Genomic DNA, 22133 nt, shown 5'->3' on the forward strand with positions numbered 1-22133 from the left:
AAACGTAGTTTTTTATATTTCAGAAAGTCCACAGCGAGCATTATCTGCCTCCAAAGCCAAAAGAAACACATAAATCCACGTATTAAAACAAACGTTAGGAGAAAACATTTATTTTGCAAAAAGAAATACCTCTGTAATAAAATTCGTATTCTGAGTATAGAGTAAGTAAGTACTCGTCGATCTATATCTATATAAATAAATCTCACTTAACAATAAACAAAAATAATAATACACAGTTTCTCATTCGAGACCGAGATTGTTGTAAATTTAAATTGTATTTCATTATATTATACATCATGGGTACGCTAACGGCCTACGCGCCGGATTATAAATACATTATCCGTTAATATTATCTATATATTATATGTACATGTGCACAGATATTTCGCGGTTAAATAAAGCGACACAACCATGAAAATATCCAATCTTGCTTCAGTCAGTTTTCTATGTATTATGTATTTCTCGGCAACAATTATTCCTATATAAAACTTTGTGATACATACAATATAGTCAATATATTTAACCGCGTTATATCTTAACTATTTACTTCATTAATTCTTAAAAATGCTAAAGCGTTATATGAGTCGCATTACTTTATCAGTAAAGTTCGTTTCGCAAAAGGTTTCCTTGAGATTTCGTGTTGCTAACACTGGATCTAATTTAGTACAATTACTGGAAGCGTATTGCATTGCACTTACATAGGAGTTTAAAGAATAATATCTAGGTTCAGATTTAAGGTTAAGTCATGTGTAAATAAAGTAATAAGGCTTAAGTGAAATTTCAACTTAGAGTCCGTCCGTCAGACTGCATCTCATAAACCGCAACAGATAAAATTATGAGATAAATGTGAGTACAAATTGCCGTTATAATAATAAATGTAAAAAATGGCGAATTGGACGATGGCCTCCGATATGCAAATGTAAAAAAGTTTATTTTTCTTTAAACAATTCGACACGTGTTTCGCCTCTACACGAGGCATCTTCAGGACATGTTGACTCGCCAAACTCTGGCACGAGACTGAATTAAATGAGCCGAAGACAGCTATTTTATACCCTCGATCCATGAAATGACGCGCTGTGATTGTTGTGACGTATTACACCCGGAAGAGAAACGTTACAATGGTGAAGGGACCAAATTTGTTTGTTCATTCAACAATGTAAACATGTTATTTTTGTGTTTTATTATTACTAATTGCTCTTACACATTCAAGAGAAATCCTTTTTCACATGTATGTGCGGAACATTCTGCATTTAGAAATAATCATCCCGAAAAATCACACTTCGCGAAACATTTAATTGACACCGGTCACTCACTAGGCAACAATAATAATTTTAATATTTCACATACATGTGAAAAAGGATGTCGCTTGAATGTGTTAAAGCAATTAGAAATAATAAAACACAACAATAACATGTTTACATTGTTGAATGAACCAACAAATTTGGTCCCTTCACCATTGTTACGTATCTCTTCCGGGGGGAAATACGTCACATCAGCCGACCAATCACAGGGCATCATTTCATGGGACGAGGGTATAAAAGAGCGGCTTTCGGCTCATTTAATTCAGTCTCGTGCCAGAGTTTGGCGAGTCAACATGTCCTGAAACTGAAAAATATTTGCGGAATTAACACTAAAGAAAACTTAAAACATTTGGATAGTTATGGATTTCCGCAAAGTAACGCCTAATTCAATAAATTTTATGGTTTCTTTATGATAACAAGACATAACTCGACTACGATAACACCTGACAGTAAGCAATCTTACTTGGCCACTTTTTTCGACCTACAATTTTAACCTACAATTCTGACATACAGAGGTTTAGTCCCAGTAGCCCATTAATTGAACTATATGTGTGACGGCAAAAAAAAGGCACTTCTGCGGTACGCGTTATCTGAACAGCTTCTTGAACAAAGAAGCCACTGGTGAAATATATTAGTTTATGTTAATATTATCCATACAGAGCTTCAAACTTAACGTGAAAGGAAACACTTTGTTCGAACGAGCTTGTCTTCATCGTCGCGACTGCGTCCGGTCTGTCTCCCGTCACTACACCAGGTCGTCCTCTCGCTGGCTAGAGAAGTAGCTGACCAGGCCACCGAACACGCCGCCCTCCTCCCCCCGCCGACTGTCCGCCGGTTCTTCCATCTTCAGATTACTCAGCTTGAGCTCGACGTCATTATTTACATGATCGTCCTGTATCTGAGGCTTTATATCCGGCGGTGACGGAGGCGGCTCCGGGGCCTTCGGTGACTCGACCGGCCGAACCGTCACCGGTCCGGGAGCGCCGGGCGATGGTGGCTTCATCAGAACCGAGTCTCGCATAGCATGCATTGGTTTCTCCATTCTGTTCACATCGTACACGAACCGCTCCGACTGAAGGTGTCGGACGGGCATGGAGTACCGGATCTGTGGCCGCATGTACGGGTAGTGAGAGAGGTCGGCGACTCTCATATCCGGCATCACGGGTCCCATATCGTGTCTCTCCGGTGCGGGAACACGGATCATTTCGTGCCGCTCCATTCCAGAAGCTCGGATCATTTCGTGTCTCTCGGGTCTGGGAGCCCTATGCAAGTCATGGTTGTCTGACCTAGCGCCTCGTAGTATTTCGTTTCTTTCCGGTGCCCGAAGAATTTCATGGTTTTCTGGTCCAGCACCTGGTAGAATTTCGTTTCTCTCTGGTCTGGCAGCCCCGAGTGTATCATGCTTTTCTGGTCTGGCGCCTCGTAGACTTTCGTTGGGCTCTGTTCCGGGGGCCCGAATTATTTCATTATTTTCTGGTCCAGATGCCCGAAGCATCTCATTGTTTTCTAGTCCTGCACTTCGTAGCATTTCGTGTCTCTCTGGTCCGGGAGTCCGTAGCATTTCATTGTTATTTGGTCCGGGGCCTCGTAGCATATCGTTTCTATATGGTGTAGGGCCCCTAAGCATTTCATGGTTTCCTGGTCCGGCTCCGCGTAACATCTCCAGTCTCGGTGGGCGGGGAGCCTGAAGCATTTCGTGTCTTTCTGGGCCAGTACCCCGAAGCATTTCGTGTCCTTCTGGTACTGTTGCCCGAATCGTTTCAAGTCTCTCTGGTCTGGGAGCCCGAAGTATTTCGTGGCTTTCTGGTGCGGGAGCTCTGAGCATTTCGATTCTGTCTGGACCGGGGCACCGAAGCATTTCATGTCTCTCTGGCCCGGGCGCTCGGAGCATTTCGTGTCTCTCTGGCCCGGGCGCCCGGTGCATTTCGTGTCTCTCCGGACCGGGAGCCCGCAGCATTTCGTGCATGTTTCTGTCGAGGGTGGGTCGGTAGAAAGGCTGCGAATGTCTATTCGGAGGGCATCGCATATCGGTAGAGGTAACGGGTCGATCGTGTCGCAGCATGTCAGAAAGGATGGGTCGCAGCGGAGCTCGGATCATGTCGTGAAGGATGGAGGTCTCGGGCGGTCGGTTCATGTCCGGCTTCAATCTCTCGGGTCCGATGGGCTCGGGTAACCTATTCGGCGGCCGCCCCTCGGGAGGGATCGGTCTGTCGCGCTCGTAATTTTCACGCGACGGACTGTGGCGCTTGAATTCATTCGGTGCGTGATACGGCATGGGCATGCGTTGGAGAGGATGGTTAATGGGAATTTCTTGGCCCTGCGACGCGGGGGGCGCGTAAGGCCCATAAGGACCATACTGAGGAGCATAAGGACCCAGTGGATGCCTCCGACCGTCTTTGTTTTCGGTGCGTTTTATCCTATTCCGCGGCTGTTCCGGCGAAGAGGGTCGTCGCGTGGGTGACGCTGGAGGAGAATTATATTCCGGTTCAGTTTTCACTTCCGCTTTGATTCTGACCGAGGCTTCATCGGGGGAGGCTTGATGCGGACTGCCGGCAGGCGGCGCGGGTCTCGCGGCGGTGGGCGACGGACCGCGGACCAGCAGGTGAGGCGACGAGCCGGGATCGGACATGGCGGCTTGGAACAGGGGGCGCGGGGGGAGGGGCGCGCGGTAGGCGGGCGGCGCGCGCGGGAAGTAGTACTGCGGGTAGGGGGCGGGCGGGGGGCGCGGGGAGGGGGGGTACGGGGAGCCCGCCCCGTACGTCGGGCGGGGGGGGTACATCATCTGTCCCCTGGAAGCAAAACGAGAAAATACTACATAATATTTATTACCCACAAAAGACTTCTGTGTGCACAATAACGCAATAATGACAACGTATACTTAGTAATAGTTTGTGAAACGTTGACTTTTTACCAATAAATTAGAAGTTGAAATCTAAATTGTATTTCAGTTTCTTTCATGATGTACCGCAGGGGTGCTCAAACGGTCGATCGGCGAGTGCTTTTTGAGTCGATCTCTAGAAAAAAATCCGGTATAATAAACTAAAATCGGTAATTACGTACCATCTTATGAAAAGTATGCTCAGGACATGCAGTGTCACGCTTCAACATCCAAAGTCACTATTTAGTTAAGCTTAGAACTTTAGAACGCGTTTGTTTTGTAAGAAACAATAAACTCGCAATTTTGAATAATAATTATGAGTTTTTTCATTGACATTTAAGAGCAGACCTACACTTACCTTGACTAAAAAAATGCATATTTTGCGCAAAACTAATATCTATGTCATCGTGACACTCTACCTAGACGACAATCCTTCATCACACATACTTGAAGCCTCTCAGAGCCGATCGTTCGTAGTCTAACAATTTTGAGGTAGATCGCCAGCAATTCAAGCTTGAGCACCCCTGATGTACCGGGTCAAATAATATAATTATCTATCCGCACTTTTTACGGTAACGGTTTTGTGATTGTTCAGAGATCCTACAAGATCGTGGGTCACGAATTCTATGGTATTTGTAAACATAATCACCTGTATTGTTGGTTGAGCATGTGCGGCATGCGAGTGATGACGCTGGGCTCTTCCGATACCGGCTTGAAAGGCTGCGGGGAGCCGGCCACAGACAACGTGCCTGAAACATGCCGTGATGGTCAACTTTAGTTAAATGTCAATCAACAGGCTACCGACATTTGTATCAAACGCATAACTTCGGCATTCCCATCCCTGATGAGCCTTAACATACTATTATAAATTCATAGATTTGTGATTAATTTAATATACGATTAACCTCTGATAAGCTCACGGTCCTGTGCGCACCTCGGCCGGCTGCTGCTGAGTTGTTTTGTTTATTTGATAAGGTTTACCGACAGATAGTACACAAAAGCTTATTTAGAATACATATACACAACTTAAAAACTATAGTGAACATCCAATTATGGGTAAACACAGCAAATTAGTTATCTAGTTGTAAACAGGGTTGAGAAGAACCTGTTATAGATATTATCCATACATAATGATAAACATATTATATAATTTCTCCTTCGCTCTTTCTTAAGGTTATTACAAGAAAAAGGAATATCTATGAATATATTCTATTAAAATTTACAGATACAACAAGTATTTAAATATTAGCGTTCCATCTCCATTCCAAACACGCTATTTTAAACTTAATTAAACATATATCTATGTCGTTATGTTGACGGCATATCCGAGGTAAAGGACTGTGGAACCCTACATTTGTTCGGTAAGTATCTATTGCATAAAGCTGAAAGTTATTCACTCTAGCATTAGCACGAGGAACCTTAAAGTTAATTTTTTCCAGTAATTGAGGACATTCAATCAAATTATTAACTATTTTAAAAAGAAAAACCTTATCTGAATTCCAACGTCTACGAAGGAATTGTCAATTCAAAACAGAAACAGCGTTCATTGTATGATTGTAATTGATGTAGCTTGTTTTGATGGATACACATAAAAAACATGAACCTTGTTTGAATCTTCTCAAGTCTTTGCATATCACACTTGTAGTGAGGACTCCATACAGCTGAACAATTTATTTATATCTGTATATACTGTGTCAATTTGTAGCCCCATGTCTATTGCCTCAGATACATCTGTTATATGACAAACAAGATTGGTAACGGTAGACATTTTAGATCTAAACCCGTGCTGCTGATTAATCAAAATTGGTTTTACGTCAAATGTTAGAACGGAACAAACAACAGATTCAAATATTGCATTATAAAGATATAAAAATCTAAAATCTAATGTTTACAAAGAGAATAATATATTAGAAGAAGCTCAGTCCTTAAGTGTAGACAATGTTTCACTGTTTTTGACCCATATAGCCGGAGTAGCGTCATCCTTTCTTAGCAATACCCGACCATTTCGAACCCATTGATATTAAAAAAATAATTCCGACAGTGATTTTTGCGTTTGAATGCGATGAAGATTGCATTGTTCTGAAATAATGTTTTCTAAAAGTTGTTTCGTGTTACCAATTTGCTTTTGCCAAAATCTCATTAATAGGATAGTTTTCTATCCAGTTTAACGAGGCTACAGCAAACCTGAAACTGCCAGAGGCGTTAATTACTGCATCTAATAACAGACGTTTCAGCCAACCGCCTATAATAGTTCGTGATGCTGGTTTATACGGAGCTCTTGTTATAAAAAGGTTAGTGAGTCCCTGCGCGGTTAGTAAATGAGCTGGATAGCTCTACTTATCGACGCACCCAAAATATTGGGTTTATATGGAGTCAGGATGCGCTGATAGTTTCCAATCCGATTGCTGGTGGTGTACTGTATGTTTTAGATCCAAATTCGGGACGTAACGTAATTTATTCGCATTCTTCTATAAATCGACTGGAATCGAAATGTAATAATGTTACGTCATGCACTCTAAGTCCACTCAATAGCAGAAACCTCAAATAAACTGTCTAGGTTGGGATTTGTGTTCATCAAATGAGCAATTAGAACTCTTGCATCCCATATGGTTGCCTTTGGTGGAGATGGCATTGATATTGATATTACATTGCTTTTAGAATATGCTTCACTAGAGGATTTGAAGATAATTTTATCTCCTATGTAGCTTCACAGACTGAAGCATAAGCTAATTTATCTATGGTATGTAATTTTGCTAAATATCGAGCAACTTCGCTGTTTGGTGTTTAATTTGGTTGGGGCATTCATTTTGGTTGAGGCATTCATTTTGGAATGGGTGCTAGTTTTTTGACTTTCAATAAGTGATTTCACATCCTATTTTGAATAAAAATATTTGAATTTGAATTTAATTTGTGAACACCATTTTAATCCATTTATTCCAGATTGGTGTGTACGTTTTTAATGTAGAATCTCGCCAGCGTTTAGACAGGTCTTTTTTCCTGTTGTTTTTCAGCCTCTGTTGTCAGGCACTCGGCAACTGCCCTGTTTACATACATGATTCTCTTCGACATTGTATTTCTCGGGCAGGAAATGCGGCACTAACAGTTTATTTAGCCTGTCTGTCAGCTTTAGAAGATCCTTCGCCATCTTTAATAAATGTTGTGACCTAGTCCCCTTCGTTTTTTATGTAAGCTATTACCGTCTTGTTGTCGCTCTGAAGAATGGCTCTCAAGTTTCTCAGTTTGTCCTTTTCGTACAATATTGCTGTTTTTACTGCAAACATCTCTTTCAAATTGCAGTGCCATTTTGTCTGGAGAGCTTGCAACCTGCCTTCTACCGTTTTGTTGTTGATTAGTGCACTTGTAATCGGAGGCATCGTTTGTTATAGAGTTGGTGCGTGTCATTTCCACGTGAATCGGAGTTCTCAATGTCAAGTTTTCCATCCACCAACTCATGTCTATTTGAACCTCTTCTGGATACTTGACGTTTGTTAATGGAGTCATTTTCAGTAGGTGGCAGTGACATAGAAGACTGCGGCAATGCAACCTTCCCCGGTGTGTGATGAAGGTTGCGAAGTTGAGATACCCTATGAGGCGTTGCGCCTGCTTGAGGGTACAACTGCCGACCTGCAATCGCTGTTGAAGGCAATGGCGAATTTTTGCACCTTTTCGCTTAGCAAGGACTTGGGAATGCTCCGTGTGTCCCACGTTATGCAAAAAGATTCCATTGTCTGTGTCGGAGCTACGCCAGACTTTTCGAAACTGACACACCATCCGAGGTTGCTTAGAAATTCTAGTGCAATCTGGACATGTAGTCGAAGCTGCTCTCGGAACTGGTGTACTAGAGAAAAATCATCCAGGTATACAATCAGACTTATTCCTTTCACTCGCAGTATTTCTGCGATACAAATTGTTCGGCGCTGCCGAAAGACCAAAAGGCAGACATGTCATTTGTAGCAGTTGATTTTGATAGCTGATGCGAAGGTACCGCCTGTTTATGATTGGCACGTGGTAATAAACCTTGCTTATATCGATTTTTGCCATACATTCGTGTGGCTGTAAAAACATGTGCACCTGATAGTGATTAAAAAGCTTGAAAGGCTTCTGTTTCATGTATTGGTTTAGCGGCTTAAAATTAAAGGTCGTTCGGTTCTTTCCGTTTGGTTTTCTGATTAGGAATATTGGACATGCCGATGGAGCGCTAGGCAACTCTCCGAAAACACTGAGTCACTTATTGTGGCCGGCTGGCTTTCTGCTATTGCTAAACTTTCGCCCCCCCCCCCTTTTTTTAGATGAGTTGTCTTTGTTTCTTTTATTGTTGAAAAACTTCTTGTTTCCTTTTGTTTTATTAGTGCGAGGCTGAAATGATTTGTCCTGATACGACGTTGAGGGAGTGGGCGACTTCGCACGAGCTTTATCGGACTACGGCAACGGTAACGGTTTTTAACTAGACTATAAAGCTAAGGGCGTTAATGTGGTCTCTGCTTTATCCGATCAGTCTACAAGACTTTGAAGTGCAGTGTTCAAGGACTCATTTTGAGCCATAATTGTATTAGAAATAGCCGCAAAACTGCGTTCATTTTGCACATTTCTCGAGGCGCTCGCTACCCTGCTCTTCAAACCGCCTCAACTCTTCATTTAATCTCAGTTCCATAAAAACAGGACATGCTACGTACTTCTTTTGCACGTCGGTATAACGAACTGAATTCCATTCGCAGGTATCGAAACGCTGTAAGGCACTGAGTTTATTGACCCTATCTGAACTTGAATTTAGCAAGGTAGGCACTTTTACAGATACACTAAGATCAGATATGTCGAATTTATGTTTACTGCCGATTAGAGACTGTTCCTGAATAGGGGCGTTTGATGTTACGGTGGTTTGATTACATGAAGGGATTGGCAAATGAAATTTTCACGCATAATATTGTTTAAATAACTCACCAGCTGATAGGATTACATTTCAAACCTTTGATTTAGTTCCAAACAGGTTTTACGTCACTTAAAGGCATTACTACCCTCGTTATCTGATGAGTATTGCGATGATGAACTACCCTCCGATGATGAGGAAGCAATGGATAGAGTTACTCTCAGCACGGAAACTAGTAGTGACGGAAGTCGGAAGGAGCAATGTACTCTCCGATAAAGGACTTCAGACGTTAGACGGAACACATAATATGATCTTATGATTTCTTTCCATAAATTAAAAAGAGGCAACAATAATTTAAAACAACACAACAAACGTGAAAAAATAACACGTTAACAACTTAAACGTGAGAAATTCACGGGTCCGAAGCTCGGTTTTATAAAAAATCTTATTAAGAAAATAACTCCCCTTCCTTCTTACTTTTAATTTATTGCTGTTGTAAGTATATGCTATGTAATATATTCATAAGTAAATTACTAAAAAGTAAAGTGTATGAACCAAAAAATAATAATACATACGCGGAGGTCGATAGCAAAATATACAATAAAAAAAAATTACCACAAAATCTATGTATTTAACTATAAATAAAATGTTCTAATTATAACTTTCACTTTTATTATTTATGATTTTCGTTTTATACAAAATTAATAAGAGAATACCTTCCAAAGTTATTATTGAAGCTGGAATTAGTTTATTAAGCAGGCTGCCTACCTTCCCTCATGAGGTGGTGGTGCTGGTGCCGCTGCGCTATGACGCGCTCGTCGGCGCCCGCCGCCATGCCGCGCAGCTCGGGCCGGACCTGACACAACGACAAGGACACTAATAAATACGGATGGCTTGTAAAATAAAACAAGCCCTTTAACACTTGCTACAACAAAATATTAATATTTCACAACTTAAATCAAATTACAACTTCTAACAACACATAATATTCCCATATCTACCACTAAACATTTATACTCATGTCCAATCAGGGCAATATCATTACTTGCTTCAAATGTTACTAAATGTTCAAATAATTTCCAATTTGAGTATGTTAATATCACGGATATTATAGTCATTTAAAGAGATTAATGTTAAAAAGACAGCTTACCTCTGGGGTATATCTGTTAAAATAATAGGCTCTCTGATTGATATAATAGCGCCTGATCTAGCCCTAATATTTAACAAATGTGTAGACTGTGGCAAATTTCCAGACCTCATGAAGCATAGCAAAATAATACCTTTATTCAAGTCGGGTTGCACTTCAGATCCCTCTAATTATAGGCCTATTTAAATTTTGCCTACCCTGAGTAAAATATTTGAATATACTTATACTATGTCAACAACGCGCTATTTTAACATAAATAAAATTAAACATGATAAACAATTCGGATTCACACGAGGACGTTCAACTGTTGACGCTGGTGTTGCATTAATAGAACATATTTTTAGTGCTTGGGAGGATTCACAAGATTCTTTAGGAATCTTTTGCGAACTTTCAAAAGCGTTTGACTGCGTCCACCTTGAATTTCTAATCAGGAAATTGCAATACTATGGCATAAGAGGAAGCGCTTTAAATTTATTAATCTCATATTTGAATAACAGGAAACAGTATGTTGAAGTTAATATAGTAAGGTCCTCAGGCTCCGTGTTCATGCTCCATGGGTGTCCCGCAGGGTTCAATTCTCGGACCATTTGTGTTTTTAGTTTATATCAATGACCTACCCTATCTTATAAAGAACACACATGATACAGTATTGTTTGCGGATGATACGTCACTAATATTTAAAGTTAATCGACATGCAACTACTATTGAAGATGTAAATAATGCTATTTCTAAGGTAGAACAATGGTTCAAAGTTAACAATCTTCTTTTGAATAGTAAGAAAACGAAATGCTTAAAATTCATATTACCAAATGTAAAAAATATTAACAACACATATTAAATTAAATGGAGAAATGTTGGATCTTGTAAATAAGACAGTGTTCTTTTGTATAACTCTAGATTAAAAGCTTCAGTGGAGTGACCATATATCTGCCTTAGCAAACAGATTAAGCTCTGCAGCATATGCGGTTAAGAAGATAAGAGAACTGACTGACATAGATAGGGCCAGAATACTATATTTTAGTTACTTCCACAGCATTATGAGCTATGGTATCCTTTTATGGGGTGATTCTGCTGAGATCAATACGATATTTGTGCTGCAGAAGAGAGCCATTAGAGCCATTTATAACATGGGATCTAGAATTTCGTTAAAGAATAAGTTTAAAGAAATAGGTATTATGACAGTGGCCTCACAATACATTTACGAGAATTTGATGCTTGTACAAAAGATTTTTTTTTGGGTGTCAGTGTGTTCGCTTCTATAATAAACTCCCCGAACAGATAGCAAATATGTCTATAAACATATTCAAAGCCTTCACAAAAAGTAAATTTAGCAGCAAAGGCTATCACAATATCTAAGATTATTTAAATGATAAAGCAGCCTGGAATTGAATAATTCCTCTACTTAAGAGTGATTTGTTTTATGTGATTTTAATTGTTTGACGTTATTTATACGAATATTACTTATTTGATTTGTTTGATTTTAATTTTATCTGTGTGATATAATAAAATATAAATAAATGTATTTATTGTTATGAAATTAAGTGTATGACTGAACTTAAGCCATTGCAAATCAATGTTATGAGTTCAATAAACGTTTTGCTTTTGGTTTTCCATACGTTAAACAATAACGCAGGCGTCATCAACACGATGTATTTGCTAATGAATGCCGACCGGCCCAGACTCTCGCTGCGGTGCGCGTAATGCGGGCGGGTGGTAACTAGCCGCGATACAAGACGTGACCTGTCACTCCCGAGAAAGGGCGGCGAAAATGAACCGAATGTTCGGCTGAAGTTCGTATTCAGTTCAAACCACACTCGTACGTGATTGTATCGGCCTATTAATCTCCTAACTTACCACTCCGGAAGTCAGACCTTGATCTACTGTTTGGTATGTGCGGTCGGTTACTGATTGCTGGCGACTTTAACGCTAATCATAACTTTTAGCGAAGTAGCCATACCAACAATCGTGGTAGGGTCTTGTTTCAACACATGTTGGCTAATGACTACTCAATCCACTTCTCCAGTAGAGCAACTCAAGTTAATTATTCTTCCCGACATAAACCGTCAAAGCCTGATTTGGTCCTTTCCAAGAATATTGTCAGCATAAGTGATATTCAAGCTGAAATAGCTCTCTCGTCTAATCATTAACCCTTAATTTTTAGTATTCATGGCACCGTGTCTCGTCTTCCTACAACAGTATCTTATCGCTTCAAAAATGCCAACTGGAGCCATTACAGGTCAAAAATAGACGAAATTATATGTCTACATCCTACATTTAACACTAGAAATGAGATCGACTTGGCTGTTGATCTCTTTCACTTTACGCTTCTTGCTGCCAAAGAGTATGCTGTCCTAACGGCCATGACTAGATTACAAACTCCAAAGCTACCCCGCTATATTTTGAACATTATTAAATACAAAAACTACCTGAGACGTAAGGATTATAAGCTTCCTAGCGGTAATGATAAAAATATATATACGAAGCGTAAAAATTTGAAAAACAAAATTTTATGAACGATGCAGGATTCGAACCCACGACCTCCGGCGTTCCGTGCCGGTGCTCTAACCAACTGAGCTAACCGTTCGTTTCGTTCGTCTTCATAAGTCAATAGGTATGTTCTTATTAGACATTGAAAAAGCTTTTGATAGTGTGTGGCATGAAGACTTATTACACAAACTAGTCAATCTAGATGTTCCACTAGACCTTGTAAAACTTATTAAGTCTTTTCTTTCCGACCGCCAATTTATAGTTCACTACAACAAATCCAAGTCATCATGCTTTGTATCCCCTGCTGGTGTTCGTCAGAGATCTATTCTAGGCCCATACTTGTTCCTCATCTTCCTTAATGACATCCCTATCCAGCCTCATACACTTCATCTGACGATGATGTCGATCTTATAATTAGTAGATACAACTTGCAATCGTATTGCTTTGTACATACTTCTCTAAATTTGAAGCTGAAATTAAACGAGTCTAAGACGGAGGCACAGTAGACATATATATCAGTACGGAAACTGAGCCTTGTTGATAAAATACTTACATATCACATATATGTAAGTATTTTATCAACAAGGCTACACTCCATTAAAGCTAGGGCTAGGGTTGTCTGGTTATTTTTCTAACCGACTTTAAAAAAGGAGTTTGGAACGAAGTTCCTTATGGGGCGTTGCAGAGGGTAAAAAAGTAAAAAACGTAAGATTTTTATGTATATTGTATGTATGATAGCTATACTGTGTATAATGCAATATTATAATCTACATGATGACTGTTATGTAATGTTTTAAACAACATTTTATTGAATGTTTTTCTTGGAAATATTTTATTTTAAATATTGACGGGAAGCTTTGAAATATGTGTTTTTAAACTTTGTCCGTTGTAGTTTCGCTTCTACCACAGTCTTAAGAAACTCTTCCCTGCAGTCATCCCACGAACATGTCAAGACGGGACAATTATTGTTTTCGTGAGTGTCAATAACGAATATGACACCCATTTCAAGATCCAAGATGGCGGATGTGACATTTTTAATAAAATCAATATGGGTATAATTTTTGAGATTTTCGGGAGTGTCGTTGGTCACACAATTTTATTTCAGTCTTCGTTTCTTTTAAGACCAGCATTATCGGCCTCAACACCCTCGCGAATCATGAAAACGACACCCATAACAAAAAAATGTCAATTTCATGCAGCCACTATCTTGGATTAACATTCCCACACCACTACACGCGTAGGTAACATTTTACTTAAAAAATTAAACTAACAAAAATCCACAACTTATAAATTTAACAATCATCGACACACGCGTAACTTTCCGCAGCACTACGTTTTGTTTCCCCCAATTCGAGAATGACGAGAGCATGAGCATTACAAACGATTGGAGCCAGCGCTGCGACCCCGCTCGGTTACTATTTTTCATTTTATATCATTTATTAATAAAGTATTTTGAAATGAATGAATGAATGAATGACAATCGGCCCATCACTTCAAATAACCATAATTAAAATAGGCTATGACTAAGAATATTTGAATAGCTTTTATATTTTTTCATTTCAAATAATTTGGCATTTTATGGATTTTATATTATTTTTTTAAATTTTGCATCGCATAATAAATGTCAAAATTTACCGCCATTTCAAAACATTCCTCAGAGCTAAGAGGAACTGAAGAAGACCTCAAGATACTAAATAATATATTGACTAAGTTTAATTTGGTTGCGTTATTCTATAACCAAACTTCTATTGAACACCAACTCATTAAATTTTTCCTTACGATAGATACTAAATTCGTTCGGTAGGCAGTCCCGATAACGAGTATTTCATACATCTTATTTAGAAAAATTATTGGTCACTGTTATACAACATTAGACTGCTCGTGAGCCGCTGAGCAGGCTAGCTCATTAACGAATTGTAGCGAGATAAACCGATTACTCCCGATTCCCGACCCCACATCTCACTCGCTCCATATTAGGAGTTATTGCTGTTTCGCTTCTTGTCTACCTAATGTCTATCATTACAGTAAATAGGTATATTCATTGATTAATAATTAGTATTTTATTTTTATTATAGTTGATTCCATCATCCATTTTTTTATCATCACCAGTTTTACTTTGTTAAATATAATATTTATCGGCGCAAAAACACGTGGAGTAGCACGTGCGCCGGGTCCTATCAATACAGCCGCACGGTCGACACTCGAGTCAGTCGTGCTCGGGCTGTCGTACGGTACGGACCTCTCTGGGACGTCGTTACGCTGCCCGTTGAATAAACGAAAGTAATAAAATACTTACTCGTGTAGTTTTCTTTGGAAGAACCAATGAGTGATCTTCAGCAAGATAGCAATTGTGATGTCAACAGTAATGACGTCACACCTTTTAAAAACAATACACAGGTTCTTTCCTCGTCATATTATATATATTATCAAACACACTGAGATTGTCAAGAAACTTTCTCTGGCATGTAAACAAACCCAACGTTGAACTATAAAAATGGTCCCTACAATTTAGTACAATTATTAACATTGAGTAGAAATCTTGTCATATTTTAGTACAGAAGTTCACTTACTCAAACTTCGTAAGGAATAAGGTGCTTTTTCAATCGCACTCTGTTCACAGATGGACGCGTTACACTGATAAATTAGATATAGGTAGGTACCTACTCAGGGGTGACCTCTAGCACAGTTGTCAGGGTCGCTAACAACTAGGCTATTTCGGTCATCGATAATATAAGTGTATGGAATCAAGAACTTCGCCAGGTGTTTGTCCTGAGCATGCAGCGGGGAGGTCACGTACTAACCTGTAACCTTGGCTGTTGAGGCTGGAATCGCTCCACTGGTCGACCTTGGCCCATTATTTCCTGATGCTGGGGCTGCACGTAGCTGAACTCTTTCTTGACTCGCTTGTTCTCCTGTTGCGCCAACTTCGCCAGTCGCTTCTCTTCCCTCTCTTTCGCCTTTTGCTCCTTCATTTTCTCTTTCTCTTCCTTCTTCTGCAGTCGTTCTAATCTTCTCGCTTCTTTCTCTGCTTGTTTTGCCTCGCGTTCTTGACGCTTCCTGTCACGTTCCACCTGTTAAAATATATGTATTACTTGACTCATTTTTCTTTAATGTATGTTTAATCACTGAAGTTAAAATAAATCTATCAACGTCGATGTTCTCTAAGTACGCTTATTTGATGGTAACCGATTACCAAAATGACAATTATGATACTTGATTTTTAATTTGACCAATATGAAAAGAGTCTTTGCTGGCCAATCCATATAATTTCTTTTTTAAATGTGCACCAACGTTATATCATTTCAGTTATTCATCTTGATTTAAATTTCAAATGACCAACACTAAAAAGCTATACAGCTTTTAGTACCTTCCATATATTTAAAAAAAAATATTATGAAATTCAGACTGAGTATACAAAATATTTGACTTCTGTATTGTTGATTCGAACGATGTAATTATTTTATTTTATAAATGATAAATATAAGTTAAGATTTCTCCATTTTTGATAATGTATTAAATAAAATATATATATAACGTAAAAATATTATACCTGATTTGGTCTTAGCGGTGCGCAATCAGGTCTCAGTTCTGAAAATAAATTTATTTAGTTATATTAATGTTTTGAATTGTGGGTCTATAATTACTGTTAACTCTGGAAAGCATGTCATATTCTTAACATTGTAAAGCTGTAAATTTTACTTCGACCGCATGTCACGGACACTGTTCCCAACACTTGTGTCAATTTATTCGTGTCGTAATAAATACTATATAATGGATGTGTGGTGTTCCTGGACAGTTTGACTCTGAATTACTCCGGCAACACTACCGTTATTCCATTGCAAAGAATCTCATCATCAGCTCCCACATCATATAAAATGTTAGCGGACGGCTGCTTTTTGAGTTGGCTTTTCTCAAGTTTGCTTTGCATTCATGTCTGTTTATCTTGTTCCAAGTCAACATATAACGAACAACGGCGAAATATAGCTACTGAAAAGAGAAAGAGTATCACTCGCCAGCACAGAGCGGAGGCGGTGTGAGAGAGGTTTATGTTCGTCGTTATATTTGTATTTGTTGTTGATCTCATATCAGCACCGATCTCGTCCCTAGCTCTCCCGAGTGTCCCTACGATCGCCCCCGTCGCCCCGTTGCTACATATCAATATATCACTACAGTCACGTCACCTTTAATCTTCACCCCCACCAGTTTAGCGAGCGCGTCCTCGGGCCCCCCGCTCGGCCCCCCGCTGCTACATATCAATATATCACTACAGTCACGTCACCTTTAATCTTCACCCCCACCAGTTTAGCGAGCGCGTCCTCGGGCCCCCCGCTGCTACATATCAATATATCACTACAGTCACGTCACCTTTAATCTTCACCCCCACCAGTTTAGCGAGCGCGTCCTCGGGCCCCCCGCTCGGCCCCCCGCTGCTACATATCAATATATCACTACAGTCACGTCACCTTTAATCTTCACCCCCACCAGTTTAGCGAGCGCGTCCTCGGGCCCCCCGCTCGGCCCCCCGCTGCTACATATCAATATGTCACTACAGTCACGTCACCTTTAATCTTCACCCCCACCAGTTTAGCGAGCGCGTCCTCGGGCCCCCCGCTCGGCCCCCCGCTGCTACATATCAATATATCACTACAGTCACGTCACCTTTAATCTTCACCCCCACCAGTTTAGCGAGCGCGTCCTCGGGCCCCCCGCTCGGCCCCCCGCTGCTACATATCAATATATCACTACAGTCACGTCACCTTTAATCTTCACCCCCACCAGTTTAGCGAGCGCGTCCTCGGGCCCCCCGCTCGGTCCCCCGCTGCTACATATCAATATATCACTACAGTCACGTCACCTTTAATCTTCACCCCCACCAGTTTAGCGAGCGCGTCCTCGGGCCCCCCGCTCGGCCCCCCGCTGCTACATATCAATATATCACTACAGTCACGTCACCTTTAATCTTCACCCCCACCAGTTTAGCGAGCGCGTCCTCGGGCCCCCCGCTCGGCCCCCCGCTGCTACATATCAATATATCACTACAGTCACGTCACCTTTAATCTTCACCCCCACCAGTTTAGCGAGCGCGTCCTCGGGCCCCCCGCTCGGCCCCCCGCTGCTACATATCAATATATCACTACAGTCACGTCACCTTTAATCTTCACCCCCACCAGTTTAGCGAGCGCGTCCTCGGGCCCCCCGCTCGGCCCCCCGCTGCCACATATCAATATATCACTACAGTCACGTCACCTTTAATCTTCACCCCCACCAGTTTAGCGAGCGCGTCCTCGGGCCCCCCGCTCGGCCCCCCGCTGCTACATATCAATATATCACTACAGTCACGTCACCTTTAATCTTCACCCCCACCAGTTTAGCGAGCGCGTCCTCGGGCCCCCCGCTCGGTCCCCCGCTGCTACATATCAATATATCACTACAGTCACGTCACCTTTAATCTTCACCCCCACCAGTTTAGCGAGCGCGTCCTCGGGCCCCCCGCTCGGTCCCCCGCTGCTACATATCAATATATCACTACAGTCACGTCACCTTTAATCTTCACCCCCACCAGTTTAGCGAGTGCGTCCTCGGGCCCCCCGCTCGGTCCCCCGCTGCTACATATCAATATATCACTACAGTCACGTCACCTTTAATCTTCACCCCCACCAGTTTAGCGAGCGCGTCCTCGGGCCCCCCGCTCGGTCCCCCGCTGCTACATATCAATATATCACTACAGTCACGTCACCTTTAATCTTCACCCCCACCAGTTTAGCGAGCGCGTCCTCGGGCCCCCCGCTGCTACATATCAATATATCACTACAGTCACGTCACCTTTAATCTTCACCCCCACCAGTTTAGCGAGCGCGTCCTCGGGCCCCCCGCTCGGTCCCCCGCTGCTACATATCAATATGTCACTACAGTCACGTCACCTTTAATCTTCACCCCCACCAGTTTAGCGAGCGCGTCCTCGGGCCCCCCGCTCGGTCCCCCGCTGCTACATATCAATATATCACTACAGTCACGTCACCTTTAATCTTCACCCCCACCAGTTTAGCGAGCGCGTCCTCGGGCCCCCCGCTCGGTCCCCCGCTGCTACATATCAATATATCACTACAGTCACGTCACCTTTAATCTTCACCCCCACCAGTTTAGCGAGCGCGTCCTCGGGCCCCCCGCTCGGTCCCCCGCTGCTACATATCAATATATCACTACAGTCACGTCACCTTTAATCTTCACCCCCACCAGTTTAGCGAGTGCGTCCTCGGGCCCCCCGCTCGGTCCCCCGCTGCTACATATCAATATGTCACTACAGTCACGTCACCTTTAATCTTCACCCCCACCAGTTTAGCGAGCGCGTCCTCGGGCCCCCCGCTCGGTCCCCCGCTGCTACATATCAATATATCACTACAGTCACGTCACCTTTAATCTTCACCCCCACCAGTTTAGCGAGCGCGTCCTCGGGCCCCCCGCTCGGTCCCCCGCTGCTACATATCAATATATCACTACAGTCACGTCACCTTTAATCTTCACCCCCACCAGTTTAGCGAGCGCGTCCTCGGGCCCCCCGCTCGGTCCCCCGCTGCTACATATCAATATATCACTACAGTCACGTCACCTTTAATCTTCACCCCCACCAGTTTAGCGAGCGCGTCCTCGGGCCCCCCGCTGCTACATATCAATATATCACTACAGTCACGTCACCTTTAATCTTCACCCCCACCAGTTTAGCGAGCGCGTCCTCGGGCCCCCCGCTCGGCCCCCCGCTGCTACATATCAATATGTCACTACAGTCACGTCACCTTTAATCTTCACCCCCACCAGTTTAGCGAGCGCGTCCTCGGGCCCCCCGCTCGGTCCCCCGCTGCTACATATCAATATATCACTACAGTCACGTCACCTTTAATCTTCACCCCCACCAGTTTAGCGAGCGCGTCCTCGGGCCCCCCGCTCGGTCCCCCGCTGCTACATATCAATATATCACTACAGTCACGTCACCTTTAATCTTCACCCCCACCAGTTTAGCGAGCGCGTCCTCGGGCCCCCCGCTCGGCCCCCCGCTGCTACATATCAATATATCACTACAGTCACGTCACCTTTAATCTTCACCCCCACCAGTTTAGCGAGTGCGTCCTCGGGCCCCCCGCTCGGCCCCCCGCTGCTACATATCAATATGTCACTACAGTCACGTCACCTTTAATCTTCCCCCCCACCAGTTTAGCGAGCGCGTCCTCGGGCCCCCCGCTCGGTCCCCCGCTGCTACATATCAATATATCACTACAGTCACGTCACCTTTAATCTTCACCCCCACCAGTTTAGCGAGCGCGTCCTCGGGCCCCCCGCTCGGTCCCCCGCTGCTACATATCAATATATCACTACAGTCACGTCACCTTTAATCTTCACCCCCACCAGTTTAGCGAGCGCGTCCTCGGGCCCCCCGCTCGGTCCCCCGCTGCTACATATCAATATGTCACTACAGTCACGTCACCTTTAATCTTCACCCCCACCAGTTTAGCGAGCGCGTCCTCGGGCCCCCCGCTGCTACATATCAATATATCACTACAGTCACGTCACCTTTAATCTTCACCCCCACCAGTTTAGCGAGCGCGTCCTCGGGCCCCCCGCTGCTACATATCAATATATCACTACAGTCACGTCACCTTTAATCTTCACCCCCACCAGTTTAGCGAGCGCGTCCTCGGGCCCCCCGCTCGGCCCCCCGCTGCTACATATCAATATGTCACTACAGTCACGTCACCTTTAATCTTCACCCCCACCAGTTTAGCGAGCGCGTCCTCGGGCCCCCCGCTCGGTCCCCCGCTGCTACATATCAATATATCACTACAGTCACGTCACCTTTAATCTTCACCCCCACCAGTTTAGCGAGCGCGTCCTCGGGCCCCCCGCTCGGTCCCCCGCTGCTACATATCAATATATCACTACAGTCACGTCACCTTTAATCTTCACCCCCACCAGTTTAGCGAGCGCGTCCTCGGGCCCCCCGCTCGGTCCCCCGCTGCTACATATCAATATATCACTACAGTCACGTCACCTTTAATCTTCACCCCCACCAGTTTAGCGAGCGCGTCCTCGGGCCCCCCGCTGCTACATATCAATATATCACTACAGTCACGTCACCTTTAATCTTCACCCCCACCAGTTTAGCGAGCGCGTCCTCGGGCCCCCCGCTCGGTCCCCCGCTGCTACATATCAATATGTCACTACAGTCACGTCACCTTTAATCTTCACCCCCACCAGTTTAGCGAGCGCGTCCTCGGGCCCCCCGCTCGGTCCCCCGCTGCTACATATCAATATATCACTACAGTCACGTCACCTTTAATCTTCACCCCCACCAGTTTAGCGAGCGCGTCCTCGGGCCCCCCGCTCGGTCCCCCGCTGCTACATATCAATATATCACTACAGTCACGTCACCTTTAATCTTCACCCCCACCAGTTTAGCGAGCGCGTCCTCGGGCCCCCCGCTCGGTCCCCCGCTGCTACATATCAATATATCACTACAGTCACGTCACCTTTAATCTTCACCCCCACCAGTTTAGCGAGTGCGTCCTCGGGCCCCCCGCTCGGTCCCCCGCTGCTACATATCAATATGTCCCTACAGTCACGTCACCTCTAATCTTCACCCCCACCAGTTTAGCGAGCGCGTCCTCGGGCCCCCCGCTCGGTCCCCCGCTGCTACATATCAATATATCACTACAGTCACGTCACCTTTAATCTTCACCCCCACCAGTTTAGCGAGCGCGTCCTCGGGCCCCCCGCTCGGTCCCCCGCTGCTACATATCAATATATCACTACAGTCACGTCACCTTTAATCTTCACCCCCACCAGTTTAGCGAGCGCGTCCTCGGGCCCCCCGCTCGGTCCCCCGCTGCTACATATCAATATATCACTACAGTCACGTCACCTTTAATCTTCACCCCCACCAGTTTAGCGAGCGCGTCCTCGGGCCCCCCGCTCGGTCCCCCGCTGCTACATATCAATATATCACTACAGTCACGTCACCTTTAATCTTCACCCCCACCAGTTTAGCGAGCGCGTCCTCGGGCCCCCCGCTCGGTCCCCCGCTGCTACATATCAATATGTCACTACAGTCACGTCACCTTTAATCTTCACCCCCACCAGTTTAGCGAGCGCGTCCTCGGGCCCCCCGCTGCTACATATCAATATATCACTACAGTCACGTCACCTTTAATCTTCACCCCCACCAGTTTAGCGAGCGCGTCCTCGGGCCCCCCGCTCGGCCCCCCGCTGCTACATATCAATATGTCACTACAGTCACGTCACCTTTAATCTTCACCCCCACCAGTTTAGCGAGCGCGTCCTCGGGCCCCCCGCTCGGTCCCCCGCTGCTACATATCAATATATCACTACAGTCACGTCACCTTTAATCTTCACCCCCACCAGTTTAGCGAGCGCGTCCTCGGGCCCCCCGCTCGGTCCCCCGCTGCT

At 43.7% G+C, this 22133-nt stretch overlaps 1 protein-coding gene across 1 annotated transcript in view; it reads right to left on the reverse strand.

Annotated features, from left to right (window-relative positions):
* Window positions 1–94: 94 nt before the first annotated feature.
* Window positions 95–22133, reverse strand: part of LOC126968662 (remodeling and spacing factor 1) — a 62121-nt gene continuing 40082 nt past the window's right edge. Inside the window, exons 21-25 of the mRNA XM_050813693.1 lie at window positions 16228–16265; window positions 15479–15748; window positions 9812–9899; window positions 4829–4928; window positions 95–4090 (exon numbers count right to left, since the gene is read on the reverse strand). Of these exons, the coding sequence (XP_050669650.1) occupies window positions 2047–4090; window positions 4829–4928; window positions 9812–9899; window positions 15479–15748; window positions 16228–16265 (2540 nt within the window). The 3' untranslated portion in view covers window positions 95–2046. The remainder of the gene's footprint in view (window positions 4091–4828; window positions 4929–9811; window positions 9900–15478; window positions 15749–16227; window positions 16266–22133) is intronic.

The sequence above is a fragment of the Leptidea sinapis genome, chromosome 16, assembly GCF_905404315.1.
Source record: "Leptidea sinapis chromosome 16, ilLepSina1.1, whole genome shotgun sequence".
NCBI classification, from domain to species: domain Eukaryota; kingdom Metazoa; phylum Arthropoda; class Insecta; order Lepidoptera; family Pieridae; genus Leptidea; species Leptidea sinapis.